The 16,093-nt window shown below is 37.2% G+C and overlaps 1 protein-coding gene across 16 annotated transcripts in view; it reads right to left on the bottom strand.

Moving 5' to 3' along the window:
* Positions 1–3,208: 3,208 nt before the first annotated feature.
* The window catches only part of Matr3 (matrin 3), a 42,166-nt gene continuing 29,281 nt past the window's right edge, over positions 3,209–16,093 (bottom strand). For 7 of the 16 annotated variants that reach the window (XM_087592326.1, XM_087592333.1, XM_087592328.1 and 4 more), the window contains 5 exons: positions 15,894–16,025; positions 14,753–14,796; positions 14,016–14,379; positions 10,982–11,204; positions 6,578–7,678 (listed from right to left, as the gene is read on the bottom strand). In XM_087592326.1, the coding sequence (XP_087448452.1) occupies positions 7,665–7,678; positions 10,982–11,204; positions 14,016–14,379; positions 14,753–14,796; positions 15,894–16,025 (777 nt within the window). In that variant the 3' untranslated portion in view covers positions 6,578–7,664. 16 annotated transcript variants of the gene reach the window in all.

The following is a 16,093-nucleotide window of genomic DNA, read 5'->3' as shown; positions in this document are numbered from 1 at the left end:
ACCCCTGCCCGGAAGTGACTTCACTTCCGTCACGGCCAGCCCCGCCCACCCATTCTGTCTTTGCTTCCTGGCTAGGCTACTAGAGGGCGCCAGAGAAAACACGATTCCAAAAGTCTGGTGTGTGTCATGCAGTTCTTCAGGACCAAAGGCTTTCCAGGTGCTCTGCAAAGACCTACCTCGGGTTTTTCTAGTACGGTTGATTGATTTCTCTGAGGCATGTATGGCTCTTCATCTGCTAATCCCACCAGACTGATGTGATTCTGTGAATACGAGAGCTGGGAACTAAGGTATGTATGTATGTATATGCGGCCTCAAGTATATACACCAAAAGGAACATCCAAATAATGACTATGCGTGCGCTTCCGCACGTGTGAACGCACACTCTTAACTATGCACGAATGTCATACTGAGATCCTGACATATGCAAAAAGGCATACAGTAGATCTACAAGCATTCGATTTACACACTGGCAAAATGCCACCAGGTAGTTTCTATGCAGCCTACAGAGCCTCTTTAAAACCAAGACAGGAAACTTGGAAAGACAAAAGAATTTCCACAACAGTAATAATTCCAGCACTTAGAAGCAGAAATACAAGATCTTCTGTGACAAGAGATTTTGTCCAAAGTTAAAGAAAAAGTCAGCAAGATGTCTTAGTGGGTAAAAATGCTTGCAGTGTGAACTTTATGACACCGAGTTTCACTCCCAGGACATTAAAGTAGGAGAGCAAATTGATCCATATATACCATAGCAAACCAATCCAACCCCACTCTAAACCCTTTAAGCTTATAACCACCCTTCCGTGTAGTAGCCCATATGTTCTTAGCCACATTTGCATGCTATCACCACTGGTTAAGATCTATGTCTAGTAAAACTAAGCAGGGTAAAGGTGTGTGAAAATTATCTGGGTATATCTTTAAGGGCATACAAGCCCCATTAAATGTCTTTTCTCTGACACAGGAAGTATTAACTTAGAAATGAAACCACATTTGGGGCTGGAGACATCTTTCCATGTGTTAGGATCACTGACTGCTCTTCCAGAGGCCCTGAATTCAATTCTTAGCAGCCACATGGTAGCTTACTACCATCTGTAATGAAATCTGATCCCTTTTCTGGTGTGTCTGTGTACTCACATACGTGAAACATAAAAAAAATTTTCAAGAAAAAAAGAAAATCACGTTTGTATTCATTGAAACCAAAAACTTCTGTGGGCTTTGTTTTGTAAACAGTTGCAACCAGCTCCAAGTTTGCAAGGTCTTACTTAGCACCAGAGACATTCTCTTTGCAGTAAGAATGCCCTACGCTCTTTTGTTTTCATTACTTTTTAGATAGCATTTTTATCCTGGGCCAACCTTGGTGATAGGGGTATGTGCATACTAATCTGTTCATCTTTCATCTGTAAAGCAAGTGCACAAAACCACTAAGCTGAAGTCCCACAATTATCCCCAACTGAATGGAAAATTTGACTTTGTTGTGCTGCTGAGCAGGCATATATTTTGGAGAGGAACACGATTGTTAGGATCATCCAAAGGATGCTGATACTGTAGAAATGATGTGCAGACTAAAGTAGTGGTGTTCAACTGTAATCTTGGCCCTCAGAAAACAAGCCAGATTGTTGTTGGTTTGAGCCCTAAAACCAGAGTTTTGGTGAGGAACCTGGAAAATAAGTCCAAGGTAGAAACAACAGAAACCAAGACAATTTTACATATTGTACAATTGAGCTACTATAAAAATGTGTATAACTATATATTTGTTCTGGGTGGGTGCCTGAACATTTGAACTGGATTTAAAAGGTCGTTATAAGCCTCTATGTAGGTCCTAGTCACAACCCTGAGTCATCTCCATAGTCCCAGTTTTTTCTCTGAAAACGTGTCTGGTCTCTTTAGTTTTAAGATTATAGGCTCGAGACACCACACATTTGGCTAACCCCAACACAACTAAAACTTAGAAGTTATCTTTAAAGTGTTTGCTTAGCATGCACTCTTTATTATAGCTCAATGTACCTCAATGATCAGAGGATCATCAGTTACTAATGACTACTTGGCAATTTAGTGAGACCTGTCTCAAAGCAAAAACTAGGGACAGAGGTATACCTTAGTGGTTCAATGTGTGACAAAGACATGTAAGGGCCTGGGTTAAAACTCCAATCTCATAAAAGCAGCCAATTTAAGCAGGTGAGTCTAAAAATCCAAGCGCTCAGAGGCAGATATACACCACAGATTGTGTTTTAAATTAGCAAGGGGGGGGTGGGTTTAGCTTATTTGATTATCTGTCTACCATATTCTTTTTTTAAGAGATTTATTTTTATTTATGAGTACACTGCAGCTGTCTTCAGACACACCAGAAGAGGGCATTGGATCCCATTACAGATGGTTGTGAGCCACCATGTGGTTGCTGGGATTTAAACTCAGGACCTCTGGAAGAGCAGTCAGTGCTCTTAACCCCTGAGCCATCTCTCCAGCCCTGTCTACCATATTCTAAACCCTGAGTTTGAATCTCAAGCACTAAATAAAACTGGGCATAGTGGCACAAACCAACACTTGGGAGGGTAGAAGCAGAAGGATCAGTTTAGATCAGTTTTAACATCCTCAGCTACATATGAATGGCCTGAGCCACACAACCCCTCCCCCGGCCCCCCCAACTCCTGGCTAGCAATTGTCAACATACCTTTAAACTCAGTACTCAGGAGAAACAGGAAGGTTCTGTGAGCTGAAGCCACATAGTGAGCTCCAGACCAGCCAAGGACTCTGTCTCAAAATAAAATACCCCAAAAACCATGTTTCAAAAAGAACAAGAGTGTTAAGTGTTATTATTTTTATCCTCTGCAAGTTGTGCCATACATCCTTGAACCCACCACTGAAGTCAGTAAGCATCTCTGAATAACTTGAGGATTATATTATTCAGCACATCTTTTGGAAACAAGGTCTTGGTAGGTAGGTGGCTTACTAAATTTCAAGTAATGGTCCCCATATGTCAGCCTTCTAAGCCACCCATATCCAGTTAGTTGATATTTTTTTTGAATGTATGCATGTGTGTCAGCATTGAGTCACTAAAGTGGTAACTCTGTAGCATTTTTTTTCTAAGAGTTTTACTCAGGTAATGACCTGAGTACAATATTGTAAAAATGAAAGTTGGTTTTTCCAGTTTGGCTTGGTTTTCTACAACTCAGCCGCTGTTGAAAGAGGAGTTAAGATACCTATGAACACCAGAAAATTAGGAGTTATGTTTATCTCATAGGTCATTACATTAGTAAGTGTTTGAACTGCAGTCTTTTCCACGGGTTCACATGACATCACAATACAATTTAGGTGTCTTTCAAAGACTGGAGACAGATATCCAAGGACTCTTGGAATAGTATTGAGGACCCCACGTGCTGGGCAAGAATGTTAAGACAGCTCTATACTTCCAGTCTGGGACACACATATAAAATAGGAGGTCAATTCATAACTGAGGCAGCAGCTGGGAACTTGTATTTATAGTCAAATCTAATTTAGGGTGCAAAGAGACTCTTCCATTTAAATGTGTGATAGGTGGTGGTATCGCAGGCCTTTAATCCCAGCACTCCAGAAGCTGAGGCAGGTAGTTCGACAGACTTTTCTACAGAGCAAGTTCCAGGACAGCCAGAGCTACACAATGAAAAAAAAAAAAATCAATAAATAATGTTTTCTCTTTCTCACTATGATGTTGAAATTGCTCTTCTGTGACTTGAGACATTTGAGTAGTTTGGACTACAAAGTGTTATCTCATTTCTGATTTAATCCTGGCAAAGTTGAGCAGACTAGCCTTACTTTTCATAGGCAGTGGCTCTGAAACTCAAAGGAGTAGACTCAACTCCCAACACCAACCACCACAACAAAAAAACATCAAACCCTCCAAACAAAACTGCCTGAAACAAAACCAACCAACTCACACAGTAGGAATCTCTCTGCTTCGGAAACACCTCAAGTCTAGTCTTATAAAGGATTAGTTAAGTAGCTCAGTGGCATTGTATTTACCTACCCAGAGTGTACAAAAGACCTGGGTTAGATCTCCCACACTAGTGATTAAACTTAGCTAGACATCTTTAGACAGGTCCATTTAGGATGGAGGTCTAAATGAAGGACATCATGTTGTTTACTCTGGCTGTCCTGGGCCTGGCTCTGTATCCAGGCTGGCTTCAAGCTTAAGAATTCCCCTGCCCCTGCCTCCCAGCACTGGATTGAAGGCAGGCGGCACCACATCTATCTTATCTGCACATTTTTTAACTTCCAAAACTTTACCGTGAAAAATGCTAAACAATTAAGCATGTCTCAATTCTCTCACTTATTTGTCACACCATACAAAGTAACATTCCAAAGGTTGAGGATATAGCTCAGTGGTTGGGTGCTTTTTTTCATTACTCACAAGCCCTTTGGTTGAATCCCTAGCACTGCAACTTCAAAACACTCAAGGAAAAAATGGGAGGGGAAGTGGAAAGGAATAATGAATAATCTTAACATTTCTTAGAGGAAGCTTGGTATAGTCATGCACGCCTTTAATCCCAGTGCTTGGGAGGCAGACACAGGCCTCTGCATTAGAAGTCAGCCTGTTCTACATAATAAATTCCAGCTACATAGTGAGAACTTGTCTGGAAAAAGTAAGTGAACGGATAAGTAAATCTTAAAGAGTTATTAATACTCGGTGGGTAAATACACTTGCCATATGACAACTTGAACTTGATGTGGGGAACAAACTGGAGGAAACAATCCCAGAAAGTTTACCTCTGATCTCCACAATGTGTCCATATTCTTGCACAAGACTAAAAAAAACTGTTGGTGGCATATGCTATAGCTAGAAATTCCTCTTACCCCCTAGACCTTCTACCCAGCTTAGGCTGGGTTTAAACTGATGCTTAACTTTGTGCACTTACTTCTAGGATACACAAGAAACGCAAATGTCAAGTGGGGACTAGGAGAACTCATAGCAATGAATAAAAAGAGATTGTAGATTAACTCAGGGCATCTCTTAAACCTTCACTTACATTTGTAAATAAGAAGACTAAGGCTGAAATAGCAGGGAATATGTCCAAATTTATAACAGGTATGAAACAATTCTATTATAGGTTTGCCATAAACTAGGTTTGGGGGAAGCAGGCATGTGACCAGGTATATAGAAGTTTGAGTAGGATTCTAAGTTTCAATAGTGCAAAATAGGGCCTGCATTCCAGAAGGAACTCAAACTCTTCCAGTTTCCAGAAGGATGACCTTAACTTCTTCTGATCTTGCCTGCACTTTCTGAGTTCTGGGATTAACAGTATACGTTTATCACTTCTGGCTTATGGGCTTAGGAATGCTATAAAATACTTAGCCAATACAAAGTGAGCTGCATTTAGAGGCATCTCAAAAGTAAAAAACCATTGCCAAGTTGGGTAGTGGTAGACATGCCTATAACCCCAGCACTGGGGTGGATCTCTTGACTTCCAAGCCAGCCAGTTTAGAGCTAATTCCAGGACAATCAAGGTTATACAAAGAAACCTTGTTTCAAACAATCTAAAAAAATAGTGTTACAGACTATTATAAGCAGCTTATTTACAAAACAAAAAACTAGACACCATCAAAACCGCCACCAATACAAAGTGGACATTGTTTCTTTCTTTTTGGTTGTTTTGGTTTCCAAGATAGGGTTTCTCTGTGTAAGAGCCCTGGCTGTCCTGGAATTTTGTCACATAGATCCACCCACCCACCTGCCTCTAACCCCCAAGTGATGGGATTAAAGTCCTATATCACCATCACCCCGATAAAATCCGATTTCTTAAAGCCACAAATCAAGCTAACCTGTTCAAAGCATTCCTTAAGTTACTAAATTCATACAATAGGCCACACAACATGAGCCATCTATGTTGAGGGATATCAAGTTTCCATTTGTATAAGAACATTTCCTTTTTGCCTGTCTGCTTTTGAGACAAGGTTTTATAATGTAGCTTGAGTGGCCTGGAATTCTATAGACCACAAGGGTATCCAACTCCAAGGCAAACCTGCCCCTGCCTCACAAGTGCTGGGAATAAAGATAAATGCCCGTGCCTAGCCCTATCCACAGTTTTATTTTTTTTAGTTGCTGTTAGATTGAGGGGGGAAAAAAAAAGGTAAGTAATTAGTAATAGCTAAGATTGGCAAGGATTTTTTGTGCATGTTACTAAAATTTTACCCAACAATATACTTGAAATATAATTTTAATACAAGTAGGCTGGAGAGGTCGAAAGACAATTACTTTTTGTCACTGAAACTGTTCTCGGGTCTTCAGATTATTTAACTCACCAAAATTTCCTTTCCGATTTTTGAAGCAGTGACAGACTAATTTTTCCAATGCTATTTTCAATTCTATTGCTAAAGGCAAGATATCTCTGAATTTGAACTTTTACAGTTTCTTTATCCTCAGTATTTATAACTGTTAGGTTAAAGAAAAAAAATTCTCATTTTTAGACATGTAACAAGAACAAGAAATCCATCAGCACTAAACCAAAATCTTTAGTAGTTTTTAGAACAGCAATGTAGAAGACTTAAATAATTTGTTAAAGCATGCATAAAAATTTAACAGTGAATAAAAAGTCACAACGGACAAATATTTTGGTTAACATTCCAAACATGTTTAACCAACCAATCAACATGGCCTAGGTTGTTTTTTTTTTTATTGGTATTCACTTCAGTAACTTGAATCCACAGATATAAGCAGTATATAACCAGAGAGTTACAAGTAAACACAGATTATACATGCAAATTTCTGCTCACAAAGGTCACATGTGCAGGTACATGAATTAGAAGCGTGCTTCTAGAATTATGGCCAAACTTTTAAAATGCAGAAATGTAAAATTACATCTTGAAAATATAGATGGTTTACACACTTCAAAAATCAAATGTTGCTTATACCGGAGATGTTTGACAGCTACAGGATTCAAGTGACAAGCAATAGGTTCTCAAGAAATTAATACTGGTCAAAGAGAACGGTAATATTTTTACATTTCACTGAAATAACATTGACTACTAGAATACAAAACCTAGCAGGAACTCAGAGGAAAAAAATTACAAATCTAAAGCCAATTACTTAATATATCTTATCATCTAAACAGCATGACATTAAAAGAAAACTGCACCTGCATTTGAATTCCAATCTCACATGAATGAAGTTCTCTAAAAATGCAATGCAACCGAAACAGCTTCCAAAGTCAAATGAAAAGTCTGCAAGGCTCAGATTAAAGTGTGGAATGTTTCAGATGAAAAGTAATAAAAAATACAATTGGTTTTGTACTTTATTGAATGGAATCAAAAGTTGACATTTCTTTGAAGCCTTAAACTACTAAATTTCAGTTTTCTGAATGGTTCTATGTTATCTTTCTCTTAGTGGTGCAAGTTGTTTTCCATAGCTTACTTACAACAGTCAAATCTCTAGGAAGTACTTTTGTCTGTTGTCACTGATGAAACAAAAACTTTTTCATTAACTTAACCGTATGTGTACTTTTTGCTATAACACTTAAACACATGAACAGACATCTATTATTTTCCACTAAAACAAAAGAGTACAGTAGTTTTCTAACTATCAGTATTGTATTTAAAAAAGGTTAACATTAAAATCAAAGAACCATTGTTTTCTTTGAAATAATTAAGCTTCTTGTACATCTTAAGTTTCCTTCTTCTGCCTCCGTTCTTCTGCCAATTTATTCAGAAATTTCTGAGGGGGAAAAAAGAATTACAGGGACTAAGTAATTTAAGAAACACCTAGTATATGTATTAATTATAAAATAAAATATTCAGTCCAAGTTTAGGGACTTAACACTAATCCTTTAACATTTTATAAATGGGTTAATCTTAACATACAGAACTAAACTGGCTAGGACACAATAATTATGAAAAAAATGGGCAAATGTGGAAAAAATGGATATTTCAATGTGCAATTAACCCTAACTTTTACAATTGAGAATTCATATACGGAATAGCTAGATTAGATCTTTGCTGTAACAATTTCACTGACCTAAAAGAGCCATAGACAGTACTTGAAAGACTATGGCTATGATTGGCTGTGCTCTAAGAAGACTATATTTACAACAGAGGTAGCTGACCATCTATAATCTCCAATGTATAATTTCTAGACACCAATCTATTAAGACTTTTAGGGAACATGGATATTTTAAAAGAATTTGTTTCTTTATTTATGGTTAAAATATAGCAATATTTGTTATTTCAGATTGAGAGGGTTAAAAGCCATTATATCCTTAAAAAGAAAATGAAAACAAACAAGCAAACAAACAAAAAAAAAAGAACAGAAGGAAAAAACCCCACAAAACATCTATTTAGTTAAGTGTCAAAACAGTTGAGTGTCAATTTGAGCAACATAAACTACCTAGTGACTTTTTAATGCAGCTGATTCATCATTTTCTTTAATGCAGAAGGAAAAAGGAAATATTTAAGTCATAAAGCATAACCTTCTAGGTAACAACACTGGTATTAACCCCACATAGCCTAAAATCCAATGTATTTCCAATATGAATGAAGCCATATCCATCCCAAAGTAAATGGTTGTTAGCACTTAATGGCAGGAAACATATAGATTACAAAAAGATACATTTGAAAACAACAAAAAATGATATAACAAAGGACAAATTATTCATTAAGATACAAGACTACTATTATCCACCAGTTGTCAAAGATAATAGAATTTCTCGTTTGAAACACTTCGGACCAGAAGTGTTAGGGAGTTCAGATTTGGATGAGGCCCCATAAAAACTAGTCCAAAGGTAATAATTACACCTCTTTTTCTATTTTTCATTTTTGTGCTTCAAAGCCAGGACCTTACACATGCTACCAAGAACTCTGCCACTGAGCTGCATTTCTATCCCCTATAGGTAATTTTATTTTTAAGCACACGATTGATTATCTCAGTGATCTTCCTTAATTGCCTGCAACCTCATTCGCTAATGAAGGGTCCCTCAATGAAACCAAAAACTTGCTGAGAAAGCTGGTTTCACTAGCCAGCCTCCTCCATTTCCACCTTTGACAGCTAGAATTAATCTAGCCACCACCCCAACCATGTATTTACTTGAGTTCTAGGGAGCAGTCTTCTTGCTTTTCATAGCAAGCGGTTAACAACTAAGCCATCTCCCTAGCCCTTGAAATATAACTTCACACAATATTTTTAAATGTATCAACATTCTGATGATAATTTATTTCTGCTACTAAGCTACCACAGTATTATGGAGTATTTTTTTTTTAATTTATAAAAAAATTTTATGTGAGCACACTGTCACTCTCTTTAGACACACCAGAAGAGGGCACTGGATCTCACTACAAATGGTTGTGAGCCACCATGTGATTGCTGGGAATTAAACTCAATCTCAGGACCTCTGGAAGAATAGTCCGTGCTCTTAACCACTGAGCCATCTCCCCAGTCTCATGTTAGAATATTTTTGACTGGCAGATTAGGTATATTCAACAGGTGGCAATTGTAACATTATAAATGACAAAGTATAAAAAACCAAATTACCTACGATTGAGTTCAGTACTACTTTTAAGTTTGCTTGTATTTCCTAATATTCAGGCAGGCCTTATAGAGGCTCCTAACTAAAAAACACAGTACGACTTTTTCTTGTTTTCTGATGGGTTTTACTCATTTATAGTGTAATGCAGAGATAATGTGCTGGGTATAAGTAAGAACATCATTAGTGAGTAACATTGGAATAATAATCTTTAAATGGTAACTCATATTTATAATCCCAGTACTTTGGGAGGCTGAGACAGAAGAATCTCAAAGCCCGTATGACCTAGAAAGGGAGATACAGTCTCTAAAATGAATAAATAGAACAGAACTCTGCACCACAGAAACTCAAAAATTTTTAATTGCTCTATTTCTTTATTTCTTTTGTTGAGCCAAGGTTTCTCTGTGTAATCCTGGCTGTCTTGAAATTCAATCTACAGACCTGGCAGGCTTCAAACTCAAAAGATTGGGCTGCCTCTGCCTCCAGAGTGATGGAATGCATGCATCACCATCGCCAGGCCTAAGTGTTCTATTTAATGTTCAGACCCCTAGCATCTTTGAAATTTGAATAGTTTGAGAAAACATGGATAAACTATACTGCATAAAATGTAGTTAATTTGCCACATAGCTTAAAGAAGGATATGGTCTCCTCAATCTCATCTCCCAAGTCTAAGAATTATGGGTGTACTAAATAAATTTTGTTTAACCATTTGAGTAAAAAAGAGACTCAAATTTGTAGACCCCGTTAAACTCCTTAAAGCCCAGGCAATTATGGAAAAATGACTCAGAATTATGCTGGGTCCAGAGACATACACACATTGTATCTCACTTATTTCTATAACGTATTATCATTTGTTAGTTTTCACAAGTCTCCTCTTCAGCCTTACCTTTAATTTCTGATAATGAGGAAGGCTGCTGCAATGAGTATTCTTTGCAACTTCTTCATTTGTATAAAAGAGTGAACACAGCTTACAGTAAAACCCTGTTTTAGGTATCACATAGTCTATACCTAGAAACACAAACATACATTCTTACAAATTAAGTAAACTTAAATTTTAGTCTCAAATCTTTTTTTTCCTGTCAATATAATTTGAATCAGAAAACATGTGTGAGAAGTCCAGTATGGCCTAAGCTAAAAAACACCAACAACATCACATTACCCTTTCTTTTTACTTAACTAATATTCAAGATGCCACCTAATTGTAGTCTTAAAATGAAAGACAAGAATATATAACAAACACAAAACAAAAAGCAATGTGTAATTTTAGAAATCATTATGAGGAGAAAACACAGTGGGAATGGTAACATAATACAAAATTAGGAGACACAAGAAAGAGAAATATAGAGCAGTGTTAGAGTAAATTTACAAATTATTAAATTTACCAGGGGGCATAACTTTATATACTATCAGAGCTTATATACGATCAATTTTTAAGTCTTATTTTAATAAATTTGTTGGGAGAAATAGAAAAGGGGAAGAAGAAAAAAATCTTTAAAGCTCACCAACAGGAACATTAGGCTGATATGGTCCAATTCTATACTCATCTGGAATTGTATAGTCCTCCTTGTTCTCATCATTTTGGCCATCTGAATTATCACTTGCGTCTTTGTTTGGATCATCAGCATTCTCAGCAGATTCAGCACCTGGTTCTGTATTTTCCTCATTTTTAATCCCATTTTCCAATGCAGCTTCATTTTCTTGATCAAGTTCCTCAATCTTGTCCACCTTAATTTCAACCAAACCATCATCATTTTTTATTTAACTGTCATGCCTGCATATGAAATTTCATCTTCCTCATCACCAACCTCACCCATAGTGACAAAAACTTCCATGCTCCCTGGGAAATGCTGTTAACATAAATTTACCCTGCAACAATTATATTGCAGCATCCCTTCAATTTGTCTTACTTGAAGGGTAAAAGATAGTCTCTTTCTTCCTTGAGACAAGTCTCAAACTGGAGATGATAATCCCTCAGATTCCCTTTGCTCTCATACAAGGCTTGACTTTCAATTTATTATCTTATTATCTCAAAACACCACTTTCTTAGGTAAGAATACAGTTCAGGGCTGGAGAGATGGCTCAGAGGTTAAGAGCACCCGACTGCTCTTCCAGAGGTCATGAGTTCAATTCCCAGCAACCACATGGTGGCTCACAACCATCTGTAAAGAGATCCGATGCCCTCTTCTGGTGTATCTGAAGACAGCTACAGTGTACTTATATATAATAAATAAATAAATCTTTAAAAAAAAAAAGAATACAGTTCACAGATGCTGCATTTTCCTAGCATGTATAAAAATCTCGGGGCTGGGGATTTAGCTCAGTGGTAGAGCGCTTACCTAGGAAGCGCAAGGCCCTGGGTTCGGTCCCCAGCTCCGAAAAAAAGAACCCCCCCCCCCAAAAAAAAAAAAAAAAAATCTCAGCACCAGAAATCTTTAAATATTATTTAAGCAAGGAGACAATTTTTCTGCTAGACTTAGTAAAGTCTTCAAAAAGAAAGAAAAAAACAAAACAAACAAACAAACAAAAAACCCCTCAGTTTTTATTTTTTAAGGAAAAAAAAAGAATAAAATAGGTTTACTGAGCATAGTGTAAGGAACAGTAGGAGGGTCAGTTATAAGAGTACCAATTATGGCCAATTTAGCTTGTTATAGTAAAATTAAAGTAAAAGGTTTACAGTTGTTGCTCAGTGATAAAGTGTTTTCTTTCAATGTACTACCTTTAGAGAACCCTGTAGAAAAACAAATCCACCAAGTGTCAACAACACTCATACTTCACCAAATGAAAAGCCTCACTCATCTAAGAAACAAACACATGGGAGAATATTTATATCTGGGTTGGAGATGGCTCAGTGGTTGAATGGTGACTGCTCTTCCAGAGGACCTAGATTAAATTCCCATGACCCACATGACAGATCAAAACTGTAACTCTAGTTTCCAGGGTAGTTGACACACTCTCACAGACTTACATGCAATCAAAACATAAACGCACAAAATTAAAAAATACATCATTTAAAAAATTTCACAAAAAATGTTAAAAAGAATATTTACATTCCAGTGAGGGTACAACTCAGTGGTAAAGCCTGCTTAAGACTTGTTGTGCCCAAGGTTCTATATACTGAGCACCATCAAACAAACATACTCATTTAAAAAAAGGAAAGAAAAAGAAACTTCATTCTTTGTTTCCAAACAGGGTTTCTCTGTGAAACTGAGACCTGGCTCTCTCATTGAACTCATAGAGATCTGCCTGCCTCCTTCTCCCATGTACTGTGATTAAAGGCTACATTTTAATATCTGGATGTGCTCAATAATATGAAGGCTAGACAACAATCTTGGCTGACATTCATTAGATACCAGCGACCTTTTATTTTTGGGAGACAAGGTTTCATATACCCTGTGGTGACCTCAAGTTCCCAAGATAATTTAGGATGACCTTCAATTTCTCATTCTGCTTCTTTGTCCCTGAGTGGTAAGACTTACAGGTGTGAGTCACTATGTACAGTTTTTATGTAAATACTAAGCAAACACTCTGCCACTAAATAATATCCCTAGCCTTCATTTTCTAATGTATTTCCCTTATAAGTCATTAAAATATCTAACCTTGCTAGGTAAGTGGTGGTGCATGCCTTTAATTCCAGAGCTCAAGAGGCAAAAGCAGGCAATCTGAGTTCAAGGTCAGCCTGGTCCTCACAGCAAGTTCCAGGTCAGCAGGGCTACACAGAGAAACCCCATCTCAATAGAACGAAAAAGCAGAATATGAGAAACTTTGTGGGGGGAAAAAAATCTTCAAAAAAGCCTTATGTTGTTTTTTAGTGTTTCCCACCACTACCATCTGGCTATACTGCTGAGTCATCTCTCCAGACCCTCCAAAAAAAGTTATTTTTCTTATAAAAAATTATTTATTCATTTATTTACTTATTTTTGAGGAAGTATCTCGGTTTTCCTGGCTCTCTTGGATTGAGAAATCTGGTTGCTTCTGTCTCACTCCTGCAATGTATCACCATATCTGGTACTCAAAAAGTTACTGAACTTCAAACTCATACCCATCTTTGTAGTTGTCTGGGTCTCTCTACATTGAACCTCACATTTCTGAGCTTATACCACATATAAGTGCTAAGGTCACACAGCCATGCCAGTATGGCTGATATCGTCTCGAAAACCAACATCAGAATTTAATACATATACTACAATACAAAAGCCTATATACATCTTTCTTGTACTCTTATTCCACAATTTCTTAAAAGTTGACTATTTTTTTGCAGCTATAATGCAGTGTCCTCTTTAAATGCTTTTATCTTGAACTGTACCTGATATATCTAACCCTGTTTGGACAAAAAGAAAAAACTTACATAAAAAATTGATCTTAGTATTCTAATTAAAACATCAATATAAAACTACCTTTTTGGGGCTGGGGATTTAGCTCAGTGGTAGAGCGCTTACCTAGGAAGCGCAAGGCCCTGGGTTCGGTCCCGAGCTCCGAAAAAAAGAACCAAAAAAAAAAAAAAAAAAAAAAAAAAAACAAAAGAACAAAAAAACCTACCTTTTTAAGTTTTTTCTTGGATGTTGCACTTGCATCTTTTTTCACAGCTTTATCTGAAGGCTCCTTTTTCCCATCAGAAGATACATCTCCTAAATTAGCAAGATCAGTCTCATCACCCACTGAGCTTCCACTTTCTAGTAGTGCTGCAGCTTCTTCCTCATCGACAAGCAATTCATCTTCAGATTCAAGAAGCATACTGGGCTCCTGTTCTGTCTGGTCATCCTTGGTGTCTTTCTCACCATCCTCACCCGACTTCTCTTCTTGTTCTTTACCCTCAGCTGGATTCTCAGTCTTCTGAGCACCATCAGTTTTGGACTTCTTATCACTTGGAGATTCTTTTCCATCTGGAGAATAGGATCTTTTCCTGTAAAAAGACATTTTATTTGCAGAGTTGAAAAGTTAAACCCCAATATACCAATATGCATGATTAATATTGAATCCAATTTGGTAATATCCATCTCGCTAAGCCTGGGTCAACTGAGGTGGGAACTGACTGAAAAGAGAGAGCAAAGTAAGCCGAATGGAAGCATGCACCTCACTCACTTCCTGACTACAGATGTAACATGACCACTTTTCTCAAGTTCTCACTGCCATTACTTCCTATCTATGTCAGACCACCAATCTTTGAACTTTGAACAAAAATATTCTTTCCTGAAGTTGCTTTGGTCAGATAGTTTCTCACAGCAAAAGACTAGCAATTACTACATAATATACAGACACAAGCAAAATCAAATTACCGAGATTTATCTTTTTTCAGTAAGTCAATGCCTCTGTTAGGAATCTAAAAGATAAAAATTTTGTAAAAGTTAAATACATTAAAACTTACTCATTTCTAGAACATACATATCAATCAAGTAACAATCTGTAACTCTCCTTTATATAATCAATCTGTACAACCATACCCAACAAAATCTGCCTGGATTTAAAAGTTTCATCTCACCACTGAATCAATATAGAAGCAAGCAATGTAACATTTTGGTAATATAATTAAACGGGTTGAAATGGAAGATCTTTCATGAAACAAAATATACTGGAAAAAAAAAAAAAAAGATACCTTTTCTTCTCTTTTCTGAGGCACTATCTCACTCTGTAACTCAAGGGAGCTACCTCTACTTGCTTCTGCTATTCAAGTGCTGGGATTAATAGTGTGTACCACTGTGCCCAGCCCAGAGTTCTCATCTTTATATGGGCTTTTTTGGGCTTATTTTATAAGGGTTTTGTCTGAATTTTTTTTTTCTTTTTTTCGGAACTGGGGACCGAACCCAGGGCCTTGCGCTTGCTAGGCAAGCGCTCTACCACTGAGGTAAATCTCCAATCCCTGTCTGAATGTTTTTAATATACCACATACATGCCTGATATACACAGAGATTAGAAGAGAGTATCAAGTGTTGAGTTTTGGTCTATGTATTTATAAGGCTAAATTCTGTATCCCAAGGTCTAGTTGCTCCAAGAAGAGTGAATTCTCCCGTATAGCACCTTTTGTTGTGCAAACCTTGCTCCTTAATTTAAAACCATTGGTTGCATAAAAATGTCCACACCCAATTACTGGTGGAAATAAATATAGGCAATTTATTTATCAGTTTTAAATTGGTTCTACTACAGGTCAGATCTTGAAACAGGAGCCACAGGTTGAGTCATGTGGGTGATGGGAACTGAGCCCATGTTCTTGGCAAGAATATCAAGTGCTCTTCTTCCCCAATAAGTTATTAAAGCTTTAAGATTAAGCCTGTCTATCTGGCTGTGTAGTAGAGTGTACAATAAATAAAGTCCAGAGACCCTCAGAGGCTAGGAAAAGGTGAATTCAGCAGCCTGGAGCAGACTGGGTTACATAGTTAGACCTTGTCACCTAAAATATTAAGAGTATTAAGCAATACATACCCTCAGCACCAGTTTTTTATATTTCTCAGACAAGTCAACTTTAACACATCTTCCCTGAAACCAAAGTGCCTTCTTTAGACAGTGGTCAACCATTGCCATTGCATCTTCTCTGGTTTCCATCTCAATAAAAGCCTGGAAGGAGGAAGGGAAGGAAGGAGAGAAACCAATAATGGTTTACTTTTACTGGAACTGCATTAAAA

The sequence above is a fragment of the Rattus norvegicus genome, chromosome 18, assembly GCF_021556685.1.
Source record: "Rattus norvegicus strain SHRSP/BbbUtx chromosome 18, alternate assembly SHRSP_T2T, whole genome shotgun sequence".
In the NCBI taxonomy this organism is placed as follows: domain Eukaryota; kingdom Metazoa; phylum Chordata; class Mammalia; order Rodentia; family Muridae; genus Rattus; species Rattus norvegicus.
Note: the sequence above shows the minus strand (reverse complement) of the source record. Positions and strands in the feature narration are given on the sequence as shown.